The 27,703-nt window shown below is 43.9% G+C and overlaps 1 protein-coding gene and 1 pseudogene across 2 annotated transcripts; both read right to left on the bottom strand.

The window, feature by feature from the left end:
- Nucleotides 1-5,437: 5,437 nt before the first annotated feature.
- On the bottom strand, nucleotides 5,438-21,337 carry sec24b (SEC24 homolog B, COPII coat complex component). Of its 2 annotated transcripts, XM_071410660.1 has the most exons (25): nucleotides 21,236-21,337; nucleotides 20,568-20,840; nucleotides 19,145-19,807; nucleotides 18,856-19,005; nucleotides 18,027-18,146; nucleotides 16,076-16,159; nucleotides 15,739-15,902; nucleotides 14,735-14,919; nucleotides 14,283-14,385; nucleotides 13,337-13,463; nucleotides 13,117-13,226; nucleotides 12,790-12,902; nucleotides 11,880-11,998; nucleotides 11,473-11,528; nucleotides 11,000-11,206; nucleotides 10,756-10,879; nucleotides 10,356-10,514; nucleotides 9,585-9,758; nucleotides 9,285-9,395; nucleotides 9,029-9,204; nucleotides 8,741-8,878; nucleotides 8,485-8,589; nucleotides 7,843-7,935; nucleotides 7,199-7,302; nucleotides 5,438-6,425 (listed from the first exon to the last, which is right to left on the bottom strand). In XM_071410660.1, exons 2-25 carry the CDS (start codon nucleotides 20,611-20,613, stop codon nucleotides 6,311-6,313), a joined length of 3,546 nt encoding a protein of 1,181 aa, XP_071266761.1. In that variant the 5' UTR covers nucleotides 20,614-20,840; nucleotides 21,236-21,337; the 3' UTR covers nucleotides 5,438-6,310. The 2 variants fall into 2 exon arrangements, with proteins under 2 accessions (XP_071266761.1, XP_071266762.1); XM_071410661.1 differs by lacking the exon at nucleotides 18,027-18,146.
- Nucleotides 21,090-27,701, bottom strand: LOC139581178 (thiosulfate sulfurtransferase/rhodanese-like domain-containing protein 2; annotated as a pseudogene).
- Between the last annotated feature and the right edge of the window lie 2 nt (nucleotides 27,702-27,703).

The following is a 27,703-nucleotide window of genomic DNA, read 5'->3' on the forward strand; positions in this document are numbered from 1 at the left end:
ATGTTTAGAAACATTATGTTGAACAATTCAAATAGAAATAACCACCATGCATTTTGATAGGCAACAATATTGAACTGAGCTTTGTTGAATTCAGGAACACCAATGTACCCAGCCCAACAAGCAGTTTGTCCACTTCAGCAGGCCTACTGTAGATATGCAAAGATATGGTAATTGCTTTTGAGTTCAAAATGGATATGAGGCCTGTCTAAATATATCAGGGGTTAGGACCTCCCTGCCAGTAGAATGAGTTGTGTGCGTGTGACTAATCAGCATATCCTCTCCTGACTTACACAACAATGCCCTCTATTTTCTCAAATTCAATTACATTCAACTAAATTAAATGACATATCATAACGAAAATGATTAACTGAGACCAAAATACTCAAATCAAATGACTTAAAACAAATTTAACTGGAATGGATAACATGAGCTTGATCCTGTGGTTGTGCTTAGTAGAAATACAGAGGTTGAGTAACTCATAATCACACATTGCCGTCTTCTACTGGGACCAGAGTCATGTCTTTATGGCTTGAAGCGAGACTATTGCTACATGCAGGTCAGAGGTAAGGTGTTGTTTTGAAACATAATTAGGGTGGCAAATTCCTTCTACAATCACCCATCACTGAGGACATAGACATGACTGAGACGGGATAACCCTTTGGTATAGATGTGGGTATTTACTAGTGAATGAGAGGGTGATGTCATGCGACACAACTATGTTACCATGATTGGTAACTAACACGCTGTACGGTTTGACTCTGACATGATATGCATAATGTTGTGGTAAGAAAAATAATGCTTGTGTCATAACATTCCATGACAATTACTACCAGCTGTTAGACTTACTGTTGATGAGTGAATGATTCAATGATTTACTCTCATAGTAGTCCTATGACATAGTTATAGTAGGTCACTACTAGTCACTACAGAGATTTGTTGCATCAGACACTATTCTACTGTTATGACAGCGCAATGTTGAAAGGTCTCTTGAGTCATCTACATATTTTTTACTGCATACCAACACTTACACTAGATTGGTTTTGAGATGTACTGTTGTCTCTAAATAAATTGGACAAAAATAAGAAAAGAAAAACAGGATGTTCAACTATCCACATCGCACATCCTTACGACCACCCTTCTACAACAGGAGGATGAATAAGGAAAGATACCCAAATAATAATAAAGGAAGTCTAAAACAAACACCCAACTCTATTTCCAGAAAAGGAAATATGTTCGCACAGTATGCAAAAAACAACAATAAATCTGTAGATGGACTGACATGTAGTAGGCCATACCACTACTAAATCTCTAAGGCCTCCGAGAGGTTGAGAAAACAGAGCTCGTCTCCCCCTGGCTTTAACCCCCTGAGCCAAACATCTTGTTTCCATTAAAGAGCATCTGTAATGGCCTCAGAGTCACTCTGGAAGGAGCTCCTGCACAAGTCAGTTATTTAAGGAGGCCGGGCCGTATCACATGGGCCTTACATGACAGTATTGTAGTCCGGTTCTCTCCTACGACTTCCCTCGTGCCTCCCCCTCCAGAAAAATAAACATCTGGAAATTAGGAATCAAATTCGCCTGGACCTGGTGGAGGAAATGAGGCTGCTGAATTATGGAGGAGCGTTAGGCTGGGGACAGAGTGAGAAGCATTGGAGCGTGCCTGTTTGGTCTGCTCTCGGTGGTGGCACACTCAGCTCCTTCATGGAGGAAACAGTAAAGAAGGCTGCAATAAATCGTCAAGCTGGGAAGCCAGACTTTGTGCAAATGGCAGGAAGCGACTTCCTGTGGTCTTAGTAAGCTGGCCAATGAAGATGTGTATAAGGGTGGAGTGGCTCTGTTTTAAACAGTGCGAAGGTAGGATGTCTGACGCAATTGGGCAGCTTTATTCATGGTGATGTCAAGATGGGGCCAATATAGGCTACCGCTCTAGGCCCCAGGGTAGGGACCGAGTTGAGTCTTACTATTACTTATTCTGCTGGCCAAGCACAACAATAGCTACTGTCACACAGATGGAGACAAGGGCGTCATGCACCCCAAAAATTTGAGGGGGGACAAAGTACGTGAGGGGGGCTAGTTGGAGAATTTTGCAAATTTCCCCTGAAACACCAGTAAGTTTTCTCCTGCAATCTAGAGCCATAATCATTATGATTAATTGTAGGTGAATAAAAGGTATATTTTTTTCTGCATATCTAAACATACCTCGAGTGGTCTGTACCTACCAGACTGCTTCTCTGCATCTCTGCTTACATCTGGGTAAAAGATGTAAGCAGAGAGCTGTTGTAAAATATGTTTTACTGCTGCTCTTTAATTACTTGTTACTTTAATCTCTTATTCTTGTCTGTATTTTTTAAACTGCATTGTTGGTTGGGGTGCTTGTAAGTAAGCATTTCACTGTAAGGTCTACACCTGTTGTATTCGGTGCATGTGACTAATAGCATTTGATTTGAAAATGGAAAGGAATGCTTCTTATTCCGTAAATTTAATTATTGCTTGCTTTTCTACCAACCTTGCCAGCAGGCATGCCAGCTAAAATAGTTAAACAAAATAGGTAGTCTAACTGGGCTAGCTAAAGCCAACGTCATAAAATTGTCAAGTGGCTAGTAGTATTACAAAGAACAAACACACCTGTTTTTTTAAAGGACAAATTGAGGGGGCACGTGCCCGTGCCTCCTATAGGCATGACACCTCTGGATGGAGGCACTGCTATTCCTTTCCTGCATTTCCAAAACAAAGAAACAATGTAGTGTTTAATCCCAATGACATGGCTTTGAAATTCTATAAATCTTGGTAGGCTATCTATTCTGAACACTCAACTCTATTTGACTTACCCAAGCTGCCTTTCGTGAGAGAAATATTGTATTGACTGAGTAAGCAACAGAATTGATATACTGTGGGCCCCCATGTCTCTATGAGAGCCTCCTGCCAACAGCGCTATGGGAGTCTCTCACAAGTCGTTCTGCATATGGTTAAAGTTTAGAAGTCAGGCCTGTTCGAGGAGTGCTCATCCAAATAAACTCCCAGCCGACTCTCTCTCTGACGGTTGGAGAGGTTGATGGAGGGGGGGAGGAGTTTGTGTCAAGCTGCGGGAAAGCTGTACAAACACTGCTGTTTGTTCTGCCCATTAAACCATACACAAATAGAGGTGATGAGGCTTGCATGAATTGCATATGATGACCTCGATAACAGAGCGTCATGAGCTCCCTTTTGTTCACGGTAATGCAAACATTTGAGTGTTGTAAAGAAGTTGGTTTGTGTATTTCAACTGCTAACGGCAGATGTGGAAGCGGTCTGTTCATTACCATGGAACAATAAGCTATTACTACGTCGTCAAGTCTATGACTTCACAATATGCTACCATGTGAAAATAAAAGAGGCTCTTGGTTAGATGCTTTAAGCTGCAGAAGGGGTATAAAAAGGAGACTTCTGGGTATTATCTGGGGTTCAACTGCAGTTTTTCACTGGACTACAAATAATACTTTTTTCTCTATTTTGACAACCACTACTATCTGCAGTTTATCCTGTCAAACAATACTCCATTGTAAGCTTACAAGACAAGCACAGAAAATACCTTTTGTTGAAGCCAAGATTACACCTCAAAACCACAAGCAGCGTATCACTAGTAGATAGTTCTTACCACATGAGATAAGGGGCCTGTGTGTGTAACAACTTCAGTTTGCTTTCAGGAGACAAAGCGGAAGAAAGGAGGGAGAAAAGCATACATTTAAAAAGTGGTCTCAAATCAGGTGTACGTTTGCAGTAATAGCCACCACAGGGACATGAAGCTACTGTAGAAACCCCTTTTCTGGATATCAAGATGAGAAAATGTAGTCATGATGCAAGGCTGAATGGGGAAACTGTGACATCATGCCCCATGAAAATATCTGAGGTACTGTGGTGGTGGGGAAAGGGGGTTGCTGGTGAGTGAAAGGGGGTGTTGAAGTGGGTGTGTCCGGGGGCCGTCCAGTCAAAATGGTGTTTAAATATAGCTGGTCAACAGCAGTAGCTTGTTTGTTAGTGAGGGGCTCATGAATTGTGCTGTGACACCTCACTGAGTAGGTTCAGTTAAAAAGCAAAGGAAATACCATTAGACTTGATGTGCTTTTTCAAGGACTGTGTGTGTGTGCACATACTTGGAACACTGCAGTGACGAAACATTTGTGCACTAATTGAATGGTCTAATTACTTTTTGCCATCTTTTTGAAGCGTGAAAAGCAACAAGTAATGTATGTTCTATGTAAACTGATTTGTGGCTTTGGTGGTTTGTCTCAACCGTAAATGTAAAAAAAACTTGATGCAATGGAGAAAAACATTCTTTCCAGTTGGATGGTGATAAAGAAACAGTATAACGTCGTTATTATGGCTTGCTAAAATAACTTTACCCCGTAGGAACCAGAGATGTTTGCAAATGGACCAGGAAGGCCCAAGGAGTCCGCGAGGCAGGCAGGACGGTTCATTTCTTTTTATATTTACAGAGTTATCTTTAGTACATCTGAGCCCCCCTTTTGAGTTGGTGTATTTTCCAAGACTAGGTTGACTAACTTTGAAAATGAGTAATTTACTAAGAGACATATGGTGAGTAAAATGTAAGAATGTCTTCCAAAAACATTGGTCTAATTTCTGAGAACACAAAAGGATGGATGTTAATACTGTTTCCTTTTCATGGGATAAAGCTAAAGGATTCCTAGATCATTTTATACTACTGAGAGTGAGACATACATAGCTGGTGAAATAAAGCTGGGAACTTAGTAACAGAAGTGCTTTTTAAAGTATGCAGCGCAGATACAAATCCTTATAGTCATTAGCGAAGTGGTTCATTGAACATGTCAAATGTTTACTATTCCTAACCTTTCCATCAGGAAACAGTCCATTCCATTTCTTTTAACCATTGTGGCTTTTCTCAGTAGTCCTCTGAACAAAAAATGCAATATGCCTCTAACTTTCCTGTGATAGGCATCTTAGAGAAATCAGTAGGGAATGTAGATGTGTTTAGCCAAGATAGTTCACTTATCCAAAAGAAATGCAAAGTCCCTGCCAATCACCTCACCATAGTTGTGTCCACCAAAGCAAAACAGTTTCTGTCACATGATACAACTGTAAATTTCCCCTACAAACCATGAATGAAACATTGATGAGCGCCCTCTAATGTAGCAGACAGATTCTGCAACACCTGAAGGGTATACTACAAGCAGGATTAATGAGTTAGCCAGACAAACCAGAAATAACTTGCTTTTCTGGTTCATGATCTTTCTTAAACTTAGATATGTGTTTTTGGTTACTGAGTCATTAGACCATGCCCAATTCAAGCTTACATTTCTAAAGAATAAAAAGTCATTTCAGAATATTTCCACAAGTTAACTGGCTAACTCATTGATCCTGCTTTCTAGTATACCCCTCTGCAAAATATGTGAATGAGGGGGGGGGGGGGGGGGGGAATCAAGTGAAATACTGTTTCATTTTATTTAATAAGCTGGTAAATTATAAATTATCGCACAAAATATTATTTTCAATAGTTACAAAGTGGATAGCAACGTCTGGTAGCGGATCAAAAAAACAAACAAGAGGGTGGCAGTTTACAAAGGTTTCAGTTTCATCTGACGACACAGGATTTGAACAGCTGGGAGAGGAGTCGAGGTGCAGAGGGGTATTCAGCCACTGTTGACTAGCATCCTGTTAAGCAGAGGGTAGCCAATTACCCGACTAGCAGCAGCAAACACAATGGTAACAGAGGTAGCTCCAGAACACACTGAAAACAAAGAGGGGGGATGCTGTACTCTTATGTCAATGAGTTTGAAGATAAGATGGAGGAAATGGGAGAAGGATGTGGAGGATGTATGACAATAAAACATTTTTAAAAAAGTGGATCATACCACAACATGCGGGGGCGTATCAGAGAAGGGTCAACTTAATCAGATGAGGAGGAAGTAGCATCTTTGGCTTTCCCTTGGAGAGAGATGCTACGTGGAGCTACGACAGCGGCTGAGAGACGATAGGGGAAATGTTCGAGGGAGCGAGCTGGTTGAAGAAGCAGCCCGTTCAGAGCGCACCACTTGATCTGTGAGTCCAACGGCCTATTACTTCACTTTAACACCAGAAGTCATCTTCACTTTGTCACTCTGATTTTTCATTTTCTTTCTGATCCTTCCACCTGCCTCCCCCGGGTCATAGGCCGTGGTTGACCGGACCACTAGGGTGGGTGGGGTTGGGTTGGTTGTGTTGTCCCCTCTGTGGTCTGAGGGAACTTCCTGTTTACCATGTGCCACGTTCATTGTTTTTTCTACACAAGGCCCAAGGGGCCTTCTGCTCTGTGTGTTCTACTTGGACATCTGTTGCTGGATGTGGAGCAGGAACTCGTAGTAGGAGAAGGCTGATTCCGACCGGTCCTCTACCAAGTGCTGGAAAAAGCTGGTCTTAGCTGAAGCATCATCCCTACGGGGAGAAGTAATGAAATAAATAAGCGCATATAGTCCGAATACATTTACATTCTATTGAAATTACTTTGATACTCTTAAAAAAGGCCTCTTTGAATTTGTAAGACTTCCATTTGGTATGAAGAATTGTCCTCTGGCCCGTAGACATTCGTAGCAAACAGATCCTCACAGCAGCCTAATGCCGTTGTGCAACAATGCCCAATAAGAAGCATGAGCTGGCGCACACCCAGAGAAAATGATTTAGTGTAGAGGTGCTGACTAACGGTGAATAAACTGTAAGCTATAAAAACAAAGAGTCGCACACTATGTATAAATTACTGGGAGTTTAAACATAGTGTGCGACACTCTGTTTTTATAGCTTATAGTGCAACAATGCACCAGCATGACGTAAGAACACCTGATCGTTCCATGACGTAGTCTGACCAGGTGAATCAAGGTGAAAGCTATAATCCCTTACTTATGTCATTTGTTAAATCCACTTCAATCAGTGTAGATAAAGGGGAGGAGACAAGTTAAATCATTTTTAAGCCTTGAGACATGGATTATGTATGTGCGCCGTATAGAAGGTGAATGGGCAAGGCAAAATAATTAAGTGCCACGTGCACCAGTTTGAAAAGGGGGTTTACAACTCAATACTAGGAAGGTGTTCCTAACGTTTTGTACACTCACTATGTGGTCACCGATGGCTTCCTACACGACACGGACCCAGGCACTCACTAGCAACAAACACACACACGCGTCAATGGATCAGACCAGGGGTACTTGACTTACTTCACGACGTGAAGTGTTGAGCTGAAGGTTCGCGAGTCCTGTAGCCAGGCGAGGAGTGCGCGCAGTCGTTCAGACAGAGGGGTTTCCAGCTCAGGAATTTGGGTCTGGTATTCATAAGAGACAGAAGAAAAAAACAAGACCCACAGCTTTGTCTTTACTACTCAAGACAGTCTACACTGTGTGTGTGTGTGTCTGTGTGCGTGTGTGTGTGTGCGTGTGAAAAAACTAAAAGATAACTAGTGGTTGGTTTCAATCCCAGATCTCCACAAGTCTGTCGTGTTTGTGATTTAGTGAAATATGTACGTGTGGTTCGGAATGTGAAGCATAACTGTGGTTTAGGGATGTGTTGGTCTTTTCCCCAAAGATGGAATCAGAAACGCAAACAAAACCTCGACAATTGCTACTCGGCCTGTGTTTGGTTGTACCCCACGTTGTGTGGTATTACATTATTTAGGTAGCCACGGGCCTTTTGTCAAAAAAGTAGAACCAAATAAACAAACCTACTAAAATGTAAATTACTCCCTGGCTGAACTGACTAAGTACAGTACTATTTCATTGTGAAGCACCATCTGGACACAGCACAGAGTAATACACAGCAATAAATGTGTCACATTGTATCTAATGAATGTTAGTGCCCCACTAACCATGTTAGGGGGTATTGAAGCATGGTTTGGGCAGCCCAGCACGTCTCGAATGAACATATCATTACAGCATTTCCCAATCCACAAGTAAAACACCTGGAGAAGAGAACAGAGAGGAAGTCAATGAAGTATACATTTCTACACGGGACAGTAACAAGGATACTTCTTCAAATACATGAATCTTTCCTCCATTCCCTTCCTTGAGGTAAACACTGATCTACACTGAGTGTTAAAACCATTATGGACACCTGCTCCTTCCATGACATAGACTGACCAGGTGAAAGCTATGATCCCTTATTTATGTCACTTGTTAAATCCACTTTAAAATCAGTGTAGACAAAGGGAGGAGACAGGTTAAAAATAATTGCCTTGGATTGTGTATGTGTGCCATTCAGAGGGTGAATGGGCAAGACAAAAGATTTAAGTGCCTTTGAACGGGGTATGGTAGTAGGTGCCAGGAGCACCGGTTTAAGTGTGTCAAGAATTGCAATGCTGCAATATTGCCTTCACCGAGCCAACCTTGTCAGATCTGTTATCATCATGGAGGAACAGATGGAGGAGTTCATTGCTAAAAAGTCCTCAAACAGAGACGAGGTTCATTTTTTCAGGGACTTCGGTCAATTGACAGAGCATAGCAGGACTTACGCTGCCACAGTCCATGAGGAAAGCGCCTTCTCTGGTCAGCTTCTCAGCCGTAAGGTGCAGCAGATGGGGCTGGGGCACTATGCAGTCGTTCAGGTGGAGCGCCCCCTGTGGACAGAAAAGGGTAAAGCAGTCTACATTTCAGTATACTTGTGACCCACCAGGTAAAACAAAACCAACGTGTCCAGCTAGGAACCAGTGGAACGCTGGAGAGATGAATCAGTTGTTCAAAGCAAAGCGGGCTGTGTTGACCTCTCACCTGGTCTGAAATGGTGTCCAGGCGGTAGAGGTCGGGGTGGACCGTGCGCATGATCTGCTGCAGCGGCTGACTCTTAAACTCGCACATGGCGAAGACGCGCTCGTCCAGCTTCGTGCTGGTCCCTGTGCGCAGTGCTTTCTGTTAGGTGGAGAAAAAGGAGGAGGAGAGGAGGGAGCACAGATTCATGAGAAGGGATAGCATTGACAGCTTGAACGGCTTCTGACTAGTGACGGAGACATACGGCGCATACAAAAGCTGTGTGTGTGTGCGTGTGCTGCTCAGACAGACCTGTTTGAGTAATGCCAGCACGTAGAGGGGGAAGAGACAGAGGGCTGCGGGGGCGATGAGACCAGACTGCTGCAGATTCGAGACAGTGTTCTTGTACGCACTCAGGGAGTCCACCACCGCATTCACCAGGGCATCCCGGGCGTCCGACAGGCTTGACGATATCGACCGGTCAATGGCTGTTCATAGGAATCCAAAATAAAAATGTATGAATAAATGATCTCATGAACAAATGCAGCGTGCGTATATATACACTCACCCATGTTGGCTAGGAGGCAGGTGATGGCCTGAACGTCAGCCCCGGCATATACATCACTCAGCTGGCTGACCACTGGCAGACACAGAGTATGGACCCTGATCCGCCTCTTCCCTAGGTGGACGGAGGGAGGGGGGGGAATAGGAGCAGAAATGAGGGTAGATTAATTTGTCTTTGTTAGATGATATTAAAATAACAACTCTTTGTACTAGAACTGGGACTAATTATTCATTATTTAAGTAAAAGTCGGGAATGACTTCTCCAAATATTTCACGAAGAATGAAACGGTGAGATGGTGTTCACCTTTGCTGGAGGTGTACAGCAGTGCAGCCTGGAAGCAGGCCAGTGAGGTGTCGGCCATGCTCTCCTCTATAGACATCTGCACAGCGAAGCCCGAGTCTGGGTTGACATTGGCCAGGGACAGCAGGTCCGTCGAGCGCACAAAGAAGTTCCCATGGAATGTGTGGATGGACAAGCCTGTTGACATACATAGTAATGATGACCACTAAACCAATCTAGAAATTGTCAAGAAATGTGTACTGTTTGGCCTCCTGAGTGGCGCAGTGCTCTAAGGCACAGCATCGCAGTGCTAGAGGCGTCACTACAGACCCGGGTTCGATCCCAGGCTGTGTCGCAGCCGGCCTCGACTGGGAGACCCATGAGGCGTTGTCCGGGTTAGTGAAGGGTTTGTCCGGGCCGGGATGTCCTTGTCCTATCGTGCTCTAGCGACTCCATGTGGCGGGCCGGGCGCAATGCACGCCGACTTCGGTAGCCAGTTGTACGGTGTTTCCTCCGACACATTGGTGCGGCTGGCTTCCGGGTTAAGCGAGCAGTGTGTCAAGAAGCAGTGCGGCTTAGCAGGGTCGTGTTTCGGAAGGACGCATAGCTCTCGACCTTTGTCACTCACGAGTCCGTACGGGAGTTGCAGCGATGGGACAATTGGATATGATGAAATACCTTTCAGAAAAAGATTTTATAAAACTACTCAGACAATACAAAACGAAATATCTAGGAGTAGCTTACCCTTGCAAAATCATAACCATTTGAAGAAACAAACTAACAAAATAGACCTACCTTTGGTGCAGCGTATCCTCATGACAGCCTCGAAGCCGATCTTCCTGGTGAGGTAGCGCTCCAGATCCTTCTGGAACTTGTCCAGCTGGGCCGGGTTGTGAACGTGGTGCAACGAGGGGTAGTAGAAGATGCTACCCGCTGAGTATTTAGACACACACGCTGGACCGAGAGGGTGGGGGGGAGAAGAAAAAGAAAAAAAGAAGGAAAGAAAGAGAGAGAATGCGGTGTGTAGCCTTAGGTTTACTGTCTATATTTGATATGGAATTGACTCCAACCCTGTAAACTCTTACGACTGCTGTATTCTATTTTGCCAAAACCATTCTCTTTCTCAACTTTTAGCATTTTCCTAAACAGTAACCTGTCTATTATATAATCTGAGGAATGGACGATCACGTCTTACCTAGTGAGGCCAGGTCAGAGTACTGGGAGCTGAGGAGGAAGAGGTCCACTCCTATCTGCTGACCAGAACAGTCCAGGGCCAGCTTCTTGTAGAAGTCTGTGGCTGGGCCCAGGTGTTGGACCCCCTGTCACAACATAACATGCAGAACAGACTTCTTAGACAACTGGAACCTTACATTACAGAGCCATATGGTCTGACAGTGTGTGTGTGTGTCATGCCTGTGTGTGCGACTCAGCACTCATACCTTGGTGCTGGACCTCTGGTTAGGGTCCTCCCGAGACTGCAGCAGGCCGGCACCCAGCGTGGGTAGCTGGGTCTGGAACACGGAGACGCGGCCCCCTGTGGAGGACATGAGCTTGTAGGCAGCCTGCAGCGCCGGGCCCAGGGCACTGTGGGTCTCCCTGGTCTGGCTAAACATGCCGGGTAGGGAGGTCAACAGGACCCTCACCAGCTGGGAGGGGGAGTCGGAGAGAAAATGAGAGCGAGAAGAGAGATCAGAGGGAGAGAGAACAGTCAAAATGACTAAAGATGCGCTCACACACCAGCATCAGAAAACAAACTGACTATCACACTAAAGCAACCATACATGGTCAGAAACACAGACTCTCACCCTCCAGTCATTTAAAAATAAATACATATAGAAAAAAACATCAGCCTGTGATGACACTGGTAAACACAAATAGTTCCACACATTCTCAGTCAAAGAAAAACCTTTACCGCTCTGCTTTCCTTCAGGTTCACCAGTAGACTGTCGTGGGTTGGAATGAAGATATCTACAAAAACAGAACAAAGACTGAATTAGTTACTGCATCACCACAGCTCACATTCAATGACCTGGGATAATTCACTTGGAGAAATGACTATATTCACCAGCAGAAGGACAAGTCATTACATCTCTACAGTACACATTATTTTTACCATTAGTGAATAAGTGACATGTCGGTTTGAGGGAGAGGAGGGTGTAGTCAGTCTGCAGTCAACAACACCGTTGCCTTGCCAAGGGCTGTTTGTTGTTTGGTAAGACAACGACATGTTGGCTCGAGCACAAACCGACTGGCACCCAGACTGGGGATTTTTAGGCAGTGGACCTAAAGACGGAGGAGAGCTGACTGAAACACACACACCGTCGATGTCGGAGACCACCAGCATCTGGGGCTGCGAGAGGCTCTCGTGGAGGTTGTAGAAGTGGATGGTGCTGTTAAAGGTGATGAAGCCCACTCGGGTACGCGTGTCCCCCGGCATCCTGAGACACAGAACAGACACCCCCCGGAGAGTTAGCCTAGCCGCGGCATGTAACAGTACTGTACAACGGAACAGGTCAAGAAAATGGCAGAATAACTCTGGTTTGAGAGATACCAGATGTGTGTGAGTGTGGCGTTCTGGTGAACTCTTTTTCACGTCAGAATGTGGGATTATGGAGTTCAAGTTGACGTGACTGAGATTTTCCAGACATCGGAACCAGCAGTGAACCTTCGGCAGAGCTAGTTTTGTATAGATGCAACAAAGAACAGGATAATTTCCTGTGAAAAACAGGAAGGACAGTCCTGCTAAAGTATTTCATGTTTCTCTTTTCTTTTTTTCTGGCAAGAGTTCAAGTATATACACTTCAAAATGGTTTGCTCCCTGTGCGATTAAATTCGGATTTGACCAAATCTTATTGTTCATGTGTATGAATGTTGACGGACTTAACTACGAAAATAGAAAGCAACAGAGCGATCACCATTTACTTTCATCTGCCTCCAGTTCTTACGCACTTGCAAGCCGGCCAATACTAGTATGACTTTTATAGTAGTGCTTGACCTGTTTCACATTTGATCCATGGCTTTTATTTGTCTATTTTTCTTTGAAATGGAGCCTTGACTACTTAATAGTAGGAGTGTGAGCAGGAAAGGCCTTTGTCAGACACATATAAACTGACTGGAAAACTATAGCTACTGCACCGGTTATCTAAGTGAATTTATCAGGAGTCAACGGCAGTGCTATAAGCAACTCAGATCATATTGAACACATGAATCCAGGTGCGAAGCAACTCACTTGTCCAGGTTCTCCAGTAAGGTCTGACAGAAGACATCCAGGTAGCCTGCATCCACCGCGTTGTGAGACACATCCAGCACAAACAGGTACACTGCAGGCTGAGGGGGCCGCAGCTGGGGACAACACCCATACACATGCTTTACGCAAAACATTCAACCAGTTCACATCTGCAGACTGACAGTCTGATATTGGAAAGCACAGTGCCTTGCCATTGGTGACTGCATGAATCTGATGGAGACCTGCCCTCTAGAGGATTGTGGGCAAACTGTTTCTGGATGAATGAACAAAAATTTAAAATTATATATTTTTTAAATAAATATCACTCACCATGTAATCTGAAGAGGCTATGAACTCCACAGTGGAGTTCTGCACCTCTGGCCTCTTGTGGGGCTCTCCATAGGAGCGGGTCACGGGATTGTACATGAACTCATCAGGAACTGTGAGGGGGAGAATATGCACATTCAAGTCATTTAGCAGGTGCTATTTAACGTCTCGCATTTTGGACGGTGCTGCCCTAAGTACACATATTGAATAGAGGGATCCATACCATCATTGACCCTGTAGCAGAGGCTGCATTTCCATCTCCTCTGGTCCAGGAAGGAGACGAAGGGGTTAATGTAGGTACGACAGGAGCGACATCTCACTATGGTGCTGGACGTGATCACTGGGAGTTGCTATGGATGGAGAGAAAGAGAGATTATGGGATTACTTTTTTATATAGGCAAGTCAGTTAAAGAACAAATTCCTATTTACAATGATGGTCTACCCGGGCCAAACCCGGACGACGCTGGAACAATTGTGCGCCGCCCTATGGGGCTCCCAATCACGGCTGGATGTGATACAGCCTGGATTCGAACCAGGGACTGTAGTGACGCCTCTAGCACTGAGATGCAGTGCCTTAGACCGCTGCGCCACTCGGGAGCCCAAAGATGAAGATGACTGTTGATTTGTGGTTTGTTACTCATTAAATTATTTATGAAAACGTGTTCTACATTCTACATCTGATCGAACCTGCGTCTGCAATCTATAGGAGAGGACTCCTTTCTGTAAAGTCTTTATATCAACAGTCTGTTTTTGTACTTTTACCACCTTGCACCTGACACTTTCAATGAAACTAAAACCATGGCTTTCTGCACCTTCTCACCCTCCAGCTCATCCTGCCTTGCCTCCTGCTTTTCTGTTTCTGAACTCAGGTCAACTTCCTATGACATATTGACAGGGTGTTATTAAGGGGCACTGAACGCCACAGTCAATATAAATAACCACTGAAGTGTCTTATTCTAGGATATTCACGCAATTCCACAAAAAAACATTTGTGCTATGTTCAATGTAGCGTTTCAATTCAATTGCACTTCCAAGTTGGTAGCTTCCTGAAATGTCAGTCGCTTACACCTATCCAATCCTCTCAGATCTACACCAGCGCATAGGAGTTAGGGGCTAGGGGATGTTTGTGGACAGGGCCCGGGTTGTATTAGGGCTGGGTGTCTTCTTACTGCGAGGTCTCTGAAGGGGTGCAGGAGGAGGCCCAGGGGCAGCCGGGCTTTATTCAGCAGGGCCTGGGTCTGTGGGATGTTGGTCAGGGTACACCTGAATGTGCTGTGGAGGCCAGAGAGAAGAGCTTTTAGCACAGCTTTGTAAAGGCATGAGCTAATAAGTTCAATTGAGTGAGCGGAGACTATGGAGGAACAATGCAGTGTGGAGATACATTTACATTTAAGTCATTTAGCAGACGCTCTTATCCAGAGCGACTTACAAATTGGAGATAGAGGAGAAGTACATTTGAAATCAACAAACGTTCCCAATATGTGTTTTGCTTGATCCGATAAATAAACTTGGGATCGCACTTGTCAATCCTAGTGTTTCAGTTTACGCTGAATATTGTCCGTTAGTGTTGTGTCCAGATACCAGCATATCCTCAAATCCACAAATTTCCCCTGCCCCTTACTCCGGGCTGCAGTTGGCCTTCTTGAGGTCAGCGTTGAGGTTGGGTTCAGGGGCATCCAAGGGCCGGTGGGGCAGAAGGTTCCTCTCCTGCAGCAGGTTGACAGGCCGCAGAGCCTCCATTTCCAGCTCTGGCACACCGCTCAGCCCCCCCAGGGCCGCAGACAGCTGGGACATGTTAGGGAAGGGCTGCATGGACAAACAGGAGGCAGTTAGTCAAACAGTCACTAGGGACAGGTAGATCATTACCACAAGGGTCAGGTGTGGGGCAGAGATGAACATGATAGAAAGGAACTGATATCCACAACACTAATATGCCCCCAGGGAAATGTATTGACATGCAGTGTCTTAGTAGGCCAACTCTTTTTTATGTATTTCATGAGGGACCATATTAAAATTACACAATAAGGGCCGAGGGGGTGTGGTATATGGCCAATATAGCACGGCTAAGGGCTGTTCTTATGCACGACGCAATGAGGAGGGCCTGGATACAGCCCTTAGCTGTGGTATATTGGCCATACACCACAAACCCCCGAGGTGCCTTATTGCTATTATAAAACTGGTTAGCAACGTAATTAGAGCAGTAAAAATACATGTTTTGTCATTCCTGTGGTGTACGGTCTGGGTGGAAAACTGGGTGGTTCAAGCCTTGAACGCTGATTGGCTGACAGCTGTATACCACGGGTATGACAAAACATTTATTTTTACTGCTATAAATACGTTGGTAACCAGTTTATAATAGCAATAAGGCACCTCTGGGGTTTGTGGAATATGGCCAATATACCACGGCTAAGGGCTTTATCCAGGCACTTCGGGTTTCTTTGTGACTAAGAACAGCCCTTAGCCGTAGTATATTGGCCATATACCACACCCCCTCGTACCTTATTGCTTAAATATACCAACGCTGTCAGCCAATCAGCATTCAGGGCTTGAACCACCCAGTTTATTTAGAATATATATTCTCTTTTAGTCATACACAACCAGGTGAGTTGTACCAGAACATCTTACCTGTGACAAATGCTGGTAGCCAGTTTGGTTGTACCTGCCGTGTGAGGGGGAGGAGTCTGTCCTGGGGGACGGGCTCTGCTGATAAGCTGGCTGCATGCTGGGGTAGCCATAGCCAAAGGGCGGGGCTTGTTTGGTCATGTCGGCGGAGGGGGGAATGGAGGACTCTAGAAATAGAGTGACAAACATTAGGGTTGAAGGTACCAAATGATAACTGCCTGCCCACTTAGTGCATTTGGGGTTGTGGTTTAGCGGAGAGAAATGGGGCAGCAGAAACGTTCAATTGTGTCAAATGCCTCAACGTGGCGCTGTATTTTTAAGAGCCGAGTACAGTATGTACCTGGGTAGCTGCCGCCTTCCAGGGAGTCGTAGCTGTTGGGCACCGGGGACGCACTGCCAGTGGTAGTTGAGGAACTATCACCACCTGAGAGTGGGGACGGTGGGGGAAGGAAGAGAAAAACATTTGAGGAGCTGCTCTCTAACTTTAAAAGTTTATTACAGCGCACATGCAGGCAGGAGAAAAATGACACATGAAAGGTGGACATGTTAGGCGTGTGTAAGCAGGGCAGGAGGAATGTGATGCTGATGAAATAGGAAAATAGGTGAAGCCATAGACAGACAGGCAGCAGTTATCATCATCATCATCATCATCTCTAGGCTGTACACATCCAGCCTTCCCTTCCAGATCTCTGAGAGAAGGCATTTTAGGTCTCGCCACCTACACCCACGCACTGGAAGCTCTGAACGAGTCGTTTAATCCAATTGGGCAAAACGGAGGGCTGTGACAGTGAACCAAGATAGCGCTGCCTCATTGGATGAGCTCCAATTATCACAGGCAGCTAAATCTGCCTGCCACCCCAGTGGATTAAGTGCTCTATATATTAAAGAACCTGGGCCTGGGGAAGCATGTATTATGACTGACAAGCCCTCCTAACACATCGGAATTCAGCTAATTAGACATATCAAAATGACACAAAAAAAGCTTAGTAGGCCTAAACAAAACGGTGGCCAATCAACGGAGAGCGACTGAATGATGATTGGCCAAATTTACAGAGAATGATAAGAAACCACTCGAGAAGAAATAGGACAAACAGAGAAACATCAGTGGCAAAAAATGTGCATGAAAATGACATCCGAGGGCGTTTGGAGTGCAAGGGCAGAGGAGAGTTAAGGCATAGCACACTTAAATGAACCAAGGTGCTAATGAGTGTTAGCTGCTAGAGCTGACATGCCTCAGCTTCTACCCTTTTCCCATTGGAGACCAGTGAGCAGCAGAGAGCCTGTTGGCCCATGGTAACAGGGGACATGCTATATATAAAAAGCTGTTAACCTCTAGACAATAACACACTACCCAAGGTTGAGACCCACCAGCGCCTCTAGGACACTCATCAACACCTTCTCATTGAAACACTGCATGTACTCTGATAACAAAATGTGAAATGTAGTATGAATAATATCATTATCAGGATAGCATAACTATGGAAGTTGCTAAGATTTCAGGTTCCAAACAAACTGGAGGCTATTGACTGGCCCAGATAGGGGTCTATTGAAAATTGTGTTAAATTATGTCTGCTCTAAACATTTGTTTATTTAAATGCAAAACCAATCATGCAAAAATCAATTGTTTTTCAGGAGGATACAATTTGGAAATTCCAATGGGAAGCAATAAGAAGGTTTTTATTCAGAGACCAGTTAGATCCCTTCCTGTAATTGAAATGCAGACAAACATTCCCAAATGGTTAGTGGGTGAGAGGAAAACTGAGGACATGATTGGAAAGGACAAGAACGAGTGCATAGCCTGAATGTCAAGAAGACTAAACAGATTCTAAAACAGATCATTTACTCTCAAACACTACACCGTACTCACATTATTTGAACCGATGGTTCGAATGAGGCTTAACCTCTTTGTGATGAAGTTAGGATAACTGATCAGATGCTCCACACCATTCTGACTGCCATGCTTCAGTGATTTTAGTTACAACGAGCTCACATCACTAACATCAAAAATCTATTGGGAACACTGTGATAATGTTGGGAGAAGATATGGCGTAGATGTTGAATGCGTGGATGCCGTCAGATGGGCAGCAGAGAGAGATGGATCTGCAAGTGGGGGGCAGGCAAGCTGCTAGAGATGGGCAGAGGTGGCTTTGAGACATGAGTATGAATGCAAAGTGCCTGGGGTTGAAAAGAAAGTAAGTGGGTTGATGTGAGGGTCGGGTTGGTTGGGTGGTTATTGGAGTTGGGTTGGGATGAGGGGCAGGCAGGGATGAGAATAAAAGCTATAAGCAGACCTGCTTCCTCATCCTCCTCCTCATCAACATCCTCATCGGAGCTGGATGACAAGGGGGCAGCGTTGGTGGAGGCGTTGGCAGAGCTAGCGCCACTATTGGCTACATATCCGTAGTGCATGCCTGTAGAGGGGTGGGAGGGTACAAAACAGAACAACCGTCAACTATGTGGAGGGGAGGAGGGGGCGAGGACGGAGCCAGAGGACTGTGAGTTTAGAAAATCTGTGCCTGTGTGGTGGGAATGTTGGTGAGGATGCTTGCGATTCGCCTGTCGAAACATCACTTCTCACTAGCTTCTACCAAATTGAGACAAAAACAAATCATGGTAGGATTGTATCTATGGAGTAGAGAAAACGGACAGCGAGACAGGACAAGAACAAAAAGGAGATAGAGGACCTATTCAATTCACTTAGTTAGACTAAGCCTACAAGAAGTGAGTTTGAAAGATGAAATACAGATCCCTTCATCAATCATTTAATGAAGGTCCTCAGGGTGAGGACGGATAACCACACAAACGTAAAAATGCAGGAACTAGGGCAGGCAAAATTACCGTATAACTGACGGTTATGGATGAAGACCGTCATGAAAATTAAGTAACCGTCATAACTGTAAAAAAATAAGTCAAAGGATTTTACGGAGACCGCGGTCATTTACCATCATCCAAAATTCCATGACTGTCAGAGCCTTGGCAGGATCCTCTTAAACTTGCATCAAAATGGCAGACATGGGCATGTCATTGAGGACTTCAATGCTGATGACCAAATATAGAGCTACTGTAGAGATATGGAGGCTAATTCAAAAGTTGAAAAGCCTCTCTTCTCTCTCCATTTACCTTGCTGATGCCCCGGGGAGGAAGTGAAAGGGGTTCCTGAAGGTGGTCTATCTCCGTCAGCACCCCCGGTGTTGTGTGTGACTCCATAGTGGTCATGTGCCATGGCTGCCTGGTGGCTTTGGTCATAGTGCTGGAGGACTGGGGCTTGGACTGGGGAGAAGACGACAATTAAGGCAGAGGCAAGTATATCAAATATTGTCTTCACATAAATTAAAAAGAAAAGGGGATTGACAAGTGTCTCAAAATCGATTATGTACGGACAATCACAACAGTGCAGAGTCGACTGTACCTGCATTATCCTGGCCGTTGACTGTGGCTGGATGGCCGGGTGGAGCCATGCTATGCCCAGAGGGAACCGCTACAGTAGATGCTGGGTGACTGGTGCCATTTCCTGGGGGATACTGGTGGAGGGGAGCGCCTATCAGGTTGGAAACGGCTCCTGAGCCGGTGGGAGCCTGGGAGGAACGCAAAGTGCCGTACTGGCTGCTTCCTGGTGCAGAGGGGTACGAGACAATGGGGTACATGGGAGTGCCTTGGCTGCTGGGGGTCGCTGACACCAAGTTAAGCTGCTGGGGATAGATTAGCGCTTGGGAGGTGAGGTACTGCTGCTGTCCATGGTAGGCCCCATGCGGTGCATAGGGGGATGGTTGTTGGAATGGAGGTGCCTGTTGGGGGTTTGGAGGGGCAACTGAGGTGGGAAGGGTGCCATAGGGCTGAGAGGGAGGATGGGAGCCTTGGGTTGCTCTGTATCCAGAGGGGGCTACAGTAGGTGCAGCAATAGGCTGCTGGTGGCTGTTGTGGTGGTAGTAAGCACTGTGGTCATTGTTCGTAATGGGAGATTTGTTGAGGGCAGGGGCACAGTGTCCTGAAATGGTTGGGTAGCCCTGCTGTTGAGGCCCTGCTCCATAGTACCCCGGAGGATATGTGGATGGGTAGGTCTGTCCTACTGGACCTGTGGAGAATGACAGTTGACGTTAGCAAAACCAGGATTCATGTTAGAATTTTTTTTAATGAGTTTGCGGACAATTTACATATTGTTGATGGATTTTTGATCATCAATGTGTAATCAATCTACCATTATCAAAAGTATTACCTACCTACATTACTAAATATTCTATAGAAGGGGTCAAACCTGTCAATGTCAACTAAGCAGTTAACTGTTACTGACTTATTCAAACCAACAGTAACATAATTTTGCTAACTAGTTGCCGGTGTATTGTCCTACCAGTAATGAGATGTCAATACCCTAGTTAGCTAGCCTAAAGGTTCCTCCCCTCCATGGACCCTGGCTGCGTTAGAACAATAAGCAAAGATAGATAATTGCTGGCAACATCCATTTGTGAACATAACCAATATCACTACAAATACTTTAGTGATGTGGTTGTTCAAGATAGCTTGCCAACTAGCTAGCTGGCTAGTTGCAAGCTTGAATGGATGTTAGCTAGAAAGTTTAGCGTTCTCTTTAACGTTTACAGTAGATGGCTAACGGTTTGCTAGCTGTTTCTAGCTACCGTTACTGCTAATTAATAACAAACGGACAATTGTCCGTGTTTACTAGCTAATAACGCTATAGTTTACGTAAGTTGGTTATCTAAGCTAATTACCAGACGCAATAGGTAGCCAAGCAACACCCTTTCACACATCCACTAGCTATTTCAACCACTGGCACTTGCTAGTTTAGCTAGCGGCCGTATCTCCACGGCCCGTTTTACCATTCTGATAGGGTGGTGCTGCTCCACCATTAGGCGTAGAGTTCATGCTGTAACCGACAGGGGTTTTCAGGTCCGTCTCTTGGTCACGAATGCACAGGGTGACAAAAACACATGAAAGGTTGTCACCAAGGCAATATCCCCATTAGCTAGCTAGGTGTTGGCTGAGGATTTTGTGCCCCCTACTCCGATGGCTGTCTAGCAGAGACGACGAGGTTCATCCACTTATGTCAAGCTGCCGTTTCTATGCGACTAGAGATGGCAGAACGGCGCCACCTGTCAGTAGGCAGAAGTGCAGGAGCTGGATCAGTGTTGAAAAAACAGAGTATTTAGCTAGTCAAATCAGCACCTATTTTTTTCTGTTGTTCTAAATATAGATGTTTAATTTATTTGTATTAAACAATAAACCAAGTGATGATATCAGGGACATTTGATGTCTCTGTCATATTTACTATCTAGTGTAAAATGTTATTGCATTTTTAACTCATGATGGTGAGTAATTAAAGGCAAACAAATAAAATAACATCTGTTGAGAAGGATTTCTTTAATTAAAATAGGCACAAGCCGATTGTCACCACAATCACATTTGAGTCTATTGAATAAGGATTGTCCATTTAAAATACATGAATGGGTTAAGCTCCAGGTAAGGTCTCTGCTTAGCTCTGTTGTACTTTTTTAAACAGGTGATGTCACATCACAATGCATCCTGGGCCGCATGGCTGTGCACTCGCACTCCTCTCTCTGTGGAGGTGTGGCGGAGGGCTCTTCTCCCTTGCCCTTGGTGTGGCCCCCCTGTCTGCAGGCAGAGCAGGAAAGGACCAGCTGGCAGCAGAAGTGGGTGGAGCATAGCTGGTACTGGTCCCACGGAGAATTGCAGTACCTACACTCTGCACACAGAGGAAGGGGAGAGGAATGTTGATGGACAGGGCCTGGTTTCCCAAAAGCATCTTAAGGCTACATTCATCGCTTAAACCTTAGTAGGAGCATTGTTAAATCTCAGAGCTGTTTCCCAAAACCATCGTTACTAAAGTTGCGCTTGAAAAAGATTGATATTTAACAACTGCCTCAGACCACTCACAGAACAGTTAAGTACGTCATTACATGCTTTTTTTTGCGTTTCCACATCACTTTATACACAGAAATCTCTGCTAAACACAAAATCAAGATGTTCATCTGTCTTTCTGTGACGGCTAATAACTTCAGAACAAATGTGACCGCGACTACAAATACAAAGTTGACTATTTCTTTGCATAACAAGAGAAGGATATAGAGGCTTCAGGTGAAAACCGAGATGACTGTATTAAAATATAAATACAGTCTAGGCTACATAGGCCTATATATTGAATTATTATAAAATACATTTCATGTTCATTCAATTGAGTTTTATTTAGCAATTTGAGCGCTACCGTCTGTAATTTTTGCCTCAATATATTTCATGTGTAACGTGAGCAATGATGTGCCAAATCTTGATTTAGTGCATTATTATAGCGTAAGTATTAGAATAAGCCGGCTCAATATTTGTAGCCATAGGTGATAATATCGCTCTAGGAGCTAATTCGTCATAAGTATTGTGGAATAATTGTAATGTTAAGGTAAGATTGGAAAGGGAGAACGCTGATCCTAGAGCAATGCTTCCTTTCTTTCGATCCTATCAGTATCGACACATGCCTCAACGATGCACTTAGCAAACGTTCTCTCTGCATGATGTTTTGGGAAACGCATGTTCCATCTTCGGCTGTTGTAGGAAAGTCGTTAAAACACTCGTAAGCCTAAATTCCATCGCTTTCAGGAAACTGGGCCCTGGTCTCTCGTTCTAACAGGAATGGTGAACCATATGTTGGAATGCTGGGTTTGCTACTGCTTACATAAAAATAAAAAACATTGTGATGATCATAAAGTCTTAAGGGCAATTCACAGTTAACACAGACCTGAGATGATGTCACTGTTGGAGGAGATTGCAAAGCGCTCGTCAAACACAAACAGTTTGCCGCGATAGAAGCCCTCAGGGAATTGTTCCAGGTACTTATGAATGCCACCTTTCAGCTGATAAACTTCTTTACACACATGCTGGAAGTAGGAAAGAAACAAACACTGTTTGTTTAGGTTGAGCTTTTTAGTTGGATAAAGTGTGTTTGAAATGTTCCAATTATATACTGACACTGTGCAAAACCTGAAAGGTAGGCTTACTTTTGAGCGGAGATAGGCTGAGCCGCGTTCACAGCGAATGCCGCCGGTACAGTACATAAGACCTTCTTGTCTCGAAAGAGGTCAAGGTTCTGGTCAACGAAATCGGGGAAGTAACTGAAATTTCAGATGTTAGGGGCCAAACATTGGCTGAACTGGCCCTGAAAACAAAAACATATTTAACCTGCCAATATTTTTATTACTCTATTTGATACACTTTTAAAAAATCATAAAGAACAAAGTGGGATACAAACATATGCAGTCAAAAGCAATACTTACAATTCTACTCTCGTAAAAGTTCCGGCAGTCCAGCAGTATTGTATCATTGCAAGAGTCACCTTTTGACAAAAGAGCCTCCACTTCTTTGTGGAATTCTTCAGGTTCCAAGTGAGTACCTAAGTGATAAAAAGAGGCTTAACTCAGGGCCATATTCAACCATAACCACTTACTGGTTCCATCACCTCAAATAGCATATGCAACGCAGACGTACACAAGACACACATGTTGTTTACCTGCTAGATTGTAGGAGAGGGCATCTGGGTCCACTCCCATTGGCACTATTTCCTTGTAGACTCCAACCCTCAGGACACAAAAACACTCTGCACCCCCATTGCTGGTCTAAGGGGAGACAGGAAGACATATTGAGCATTGAAAACAACACTTGGGCGATTCCATGCCAGTACAGCCCGAAAATATTTAAGGTTTCTCAGATTGTTATAGCAATTTTCACATAGTAACTTCATTGAGACGAAGAAAGTTTGACATGCTTTTTACAATTGTATCGCAAACAGTTTGAGAAAGTCATGATGAAAATGGCCACTTAAGGCCCGTTTTAGACCTATACATGCCTCCTGTAAGACCCTATGATCTGTGAAATGTACATGATACAGACAACATCTTGGTGTCATTATACTCCTAACAAACAGAGTCTGTCTAGATTCAGAAATACCATTTGTTTTTACATTAATTTATTCAACATTTAATAAAAATATTCAATTTAATTATAATTTCTCAAATATACCCTTTTTGATTTCATTCATGTCAATTTCTAAGCATTAAATGGATCAAATATTAAAGTACCAGAGAACCCATTCTGGAAATTTGACGTGTTTGAAGAGTATATCGTTCCAAACAATATGTAAATATGTAGTCTCCCGGGTGGCGCAGTGGTCTAGGGCACTGCATCGCAGTGCTAGCTGCGCCACCAGAGTCTCTGGGTTCGCGCCCAGGCTGGGCTGGGTTCGCGCCCAGGCTCTGTCGCAGCCGGCCGCAACCGGGAGATCCGTGGGGCGACGCACAATTGGCATAGCGTCGTCCGGGTTAGGGAGGGTTTGGCCGGTAGGGAGGGTTTGGCCGGTAGGGATATCCTTGTCTCAGTATGTAAAAATTTAATAAAAATGTATGCACTCTACTGTAAGTCGCTCTGGATAAGAGCGTCTGCTAAATGACGTAAATGTAAAAAATAAATAAATAAGCAAAATCAAAAAGGGTACTTTTGAGATATTCATATTTTTTATGTTGAAAAAATGAATGTGAACATTTCTATTTCGGGATCATGACATACTCCATATTTGAGATAACACTATAAAAGGAGTAAAATCACCAACTGTAAGTCGCTCTGGATAAGAGCATCTGCTAAATGACTTAAATGTAAATGTAAAATGCAATGGTGTAATGGTGCCTGGAGAAGTGGGTATACTCAAATTTTGCTAAATATCCCAGATGTCCTGCCCGGCGAAGGAAAGGCACCGTGTGTGAAAAATTCTATGACAAACAGTGACACGCACAATGACCTAACGTGAATAATCCCATATTGGTCTTTCAGTCAGGCCAACCCAAGCTGTACTGTGCAGTAGACTAATAATAGGCCAACTATTGAAACAGATAAATTAGGCTATCAACTGTCAGAAATTCATAGGTTTCGGATTTTCGCACTCAACAAAAAGATGATGTTCTAAGTCCATAAAAATGCTTAAACCACATCAGGAGACCACTTTTGAGGTTTGGGAAAAATTCTTTTTTTGAATGTAGTTACCCTTTAATTCAAGCGAACAGGCACCTAGCACTGTTTGGTTATATGTGTTTCTGTAGCACGAGTTGCAGTTTGCAAAACAAATAGCCACTGGATTGATTCTGCCAGGTAGGCATAGGCTACTTTGTAGCTAGTTAACATTTAATTGAGAATTTTTTGGGGGAAAGCTTCTCCATCTACAAGACAATGGTTAGGTCTATTGTTGGCGTCGCTATATTTTTTCTGTTCTTTAATTGTTTAAAACTGGACATATACTTCATAGATTGAGGCATGTCTTGCCTTGCTTCAAAGAATACTGAGCAAAAATATAAACGCAACATGTAAAGTGCTGGTCCCATGTTTCATGAGCTGAAATAAAAGATCACAGAAATGTTCCATATGCACAGAAAGCTTATTTCTCTCAAATGTTGTGCACAATTTGTTTACATCCCTGTTAGTGAGCATTTTACCCTTTGTCAAGATAAACCATCCACCTGATAGGTGTGGCATATCAAAAAGCTGATTAAACAGCATGATCATTACACAGGTGCACCTTGTGCTGGGGACAATAAGAGGCAACTCTAAAATGTGCAGTTGTTACACAACACAATACCACAGATGTCTCAAGTTTTGAGGGAGTGTGCAATTGGCATGTCCACCAGAGCTGTTGCCAAATAATTGAATGTTCATTTCGCTACAATAAGCCGCCTCCAACGTCATTTTTTAAATAAATTTGTCAGTATGTCCAACCCAGGACCTCCATATCCGGCTTCTTCACCTGCTGGATCGTCAGAGGGATGGGGGGTGCTGAGGAGTATTTCCCGTCTGTAATAAAGCCCTTTTGTGGGGAAAAACTAATTCTTATTGGCTGAACCTGGCTCCCAAGTGGGTGGGCCTATGCCCTCGCAGGCCCACCCACGGCTGCACCCCGACCCAGCCATGTGAAATCCATAGATTAGGGCCTAATTTATTTATTTAAAATGGACTGATTTCTTTATATGAACTGTAATTGTTGCATTTATATTTCTGTTCAGTATAGCTTATAGACAAAATCCCACCATAGAAACGTGGAGGTAATTATTTTATAATGACTTCCTTTCCTGTTCTATTGGTTCTTTCACGTTTATTTAATTGTCTAGCAGTTAAAGGCATTATCCTAGTCATTATCAACCCATGATAGTTGTCGCATGTTTTCTAAATTTCTAAAGGAAATTTCCATCTCTCTCCATGTGCATTTTATAACGGTGTTTACCCACAAATTGCATTTTTGAACATTCGCGCATAGGCCTACCACCATGTGCACATTGCTGCGCCTAAAATGTGAAGAAATAATAGTTCAAGATTTTAAACTAAACATTCTGATCGGTTCCATCAGCCTTATTGATACGGTGTATAGCTCCACTACACTACTTTGATACGCATCGTAGGGATTAAGTGAGTATACGCAATGCCCACTGAAAAACAAGTGGATATACAGCGTATACCCGCGTATACCCTCCACTACACTGGTTAAATGACACCAAGATGTCTGTATCATGTACATCTCATGGATCATAGGGTCCCACAGGTTGCCTGTAAAGGTCTAAAATGGGCCTAAAAATGGCCACATCATGATTTTCTCATAAATTTTGCCAGTTCTACTTGCCCCAAACTGAAGCCTTTCTGTTTTACCTTAAAGTCTTCTTTTTCCATTATATTGAAGATTGGAAGGCAGCACATTGCCTTGATGTACAAGCCAGTCGCCACTTTTGTGCCTCCAACTGTTCCATTGATCCCCTCGGTTGCCACTCTCACCTGCAGAAATTGTATGATAACTGAATGTAAACATATATATATCATCATCATCTGTTTATAAGCCAAGATTCTGTAATTCTGTTACCTTGCCAGTTAACTGGAGTTTTTCACAAAGGGCCTTTTGCCAAGCACAGATGAGCTGTGGATCTGCCAACTGACAGTAGCAGTAGAGCAGAAGAACCTCACCTGGGCCACTTTACAGATTACAAGAAACAGAGCATGAGAAGGTATTGATTTCATAGAGTACTATACAGTCGAATGTAATAACTCCCATACTTGTGAAGCTGGTCACCAGTGATGTGACTGGTGTCAGGTATCCAGGAGGCAATGTCCACTGGCTCTTTCTCTGTTGATTGTTGTTGTGAAGTGGCTTCTTTCTCAATCTGGCTCAGTAAAACCTCAAATGTGGACTGGATAAGCTGGTGAATGTCAGTGTCATGAGTCCTTGCCACATGTTTGTGGATGGAAGAAAGTTCCTTGAAGGTCTGGCCACAGCAATTCCAAACTGTTGTTGAAGCTCTTTTGGATGCCACAAATGTACCAAATGTCTGCAAGATTAGAGATACGTCTCCATTATGACATAAAATAACCAGCACTTTAGCAAGCCAATAAAATAGACCGTTTGTTACACTCAACCTCCTCTTACAGAATGAGTAGTACTTTCGTAGAGTTGCAGAAAGTTAGATTTTTTTCTTGCTTTAAATCATGGGGGGCAAGGGTGTCAACGTCTATGTTAATTAACTCATTGCAAGCCATATCATCGGTTGTCATCATGTCCCCTCTTCTTTCTGTGGCTAGACCTTTTCTGGAGTGATAACGTTATTTGCTAAGTTGATAATAAAGATAATGTTACCTAGCATACAGTTGAAGCTAGCCCCCATGCCTTGTTTAACTTATGTCAGCAATTAAAACCTTAAACGAAGCAAATAACCTTTGTACCCGAGTTTATCACCAAAGCCAACAAAATGTAGCTATAAATTAACACTACTAGTTAGCTAACTTACGTTAGGACACACCGGTGATGACAAATACGGAACCAAACACAAGAAATTCGGAAGACAAATAAAGTACACAACCAAGTACTTCTGGTTAACCTCCACTCCGGATGTGCCTGACTTGAATCTGACCGCTATTATTTTTGCGACCATTG

This window comes from Salvelinus alpinus, chromosome 7 (genome assembly GCF_045679555.1).
Source record: "Salvelinus alpinus chromosome 7, SLU_Salpinus.1, whole genome shotgun sequence".
In the NCBI taxonomy this organism is placed as follows: domain Eukaryota; kingdom Metazoa; phylum Chordata; class Actinopteri; order Salmoniformes; family Salmonidae; genus Salvelinus; species Salvelinus alpinus.

Coding starts and splice junctions, on each gene's coding strand:
- sec24b (XM_071410660.1), bottom strand. CDS start 20,613: ATGAACTCTACGCCTAATGGTGGAGCAGCACCACCCTATCAGAATG. Junction 11,207..11,472: donor ACCTGAAGGAAAGCAGAGCG/GTAAAGGTTTTT, acceptor TCCCCCTCCCAG/CTGGTGAGGGTCCTGTTGAC. Junction 10,515..10,755: donor CTCTGACCTGGCCTCACTAG/GTAAGACGTGAT, acceptor CTCTCGGTCCAG/CGTGTGTGTCTAAATACTCA.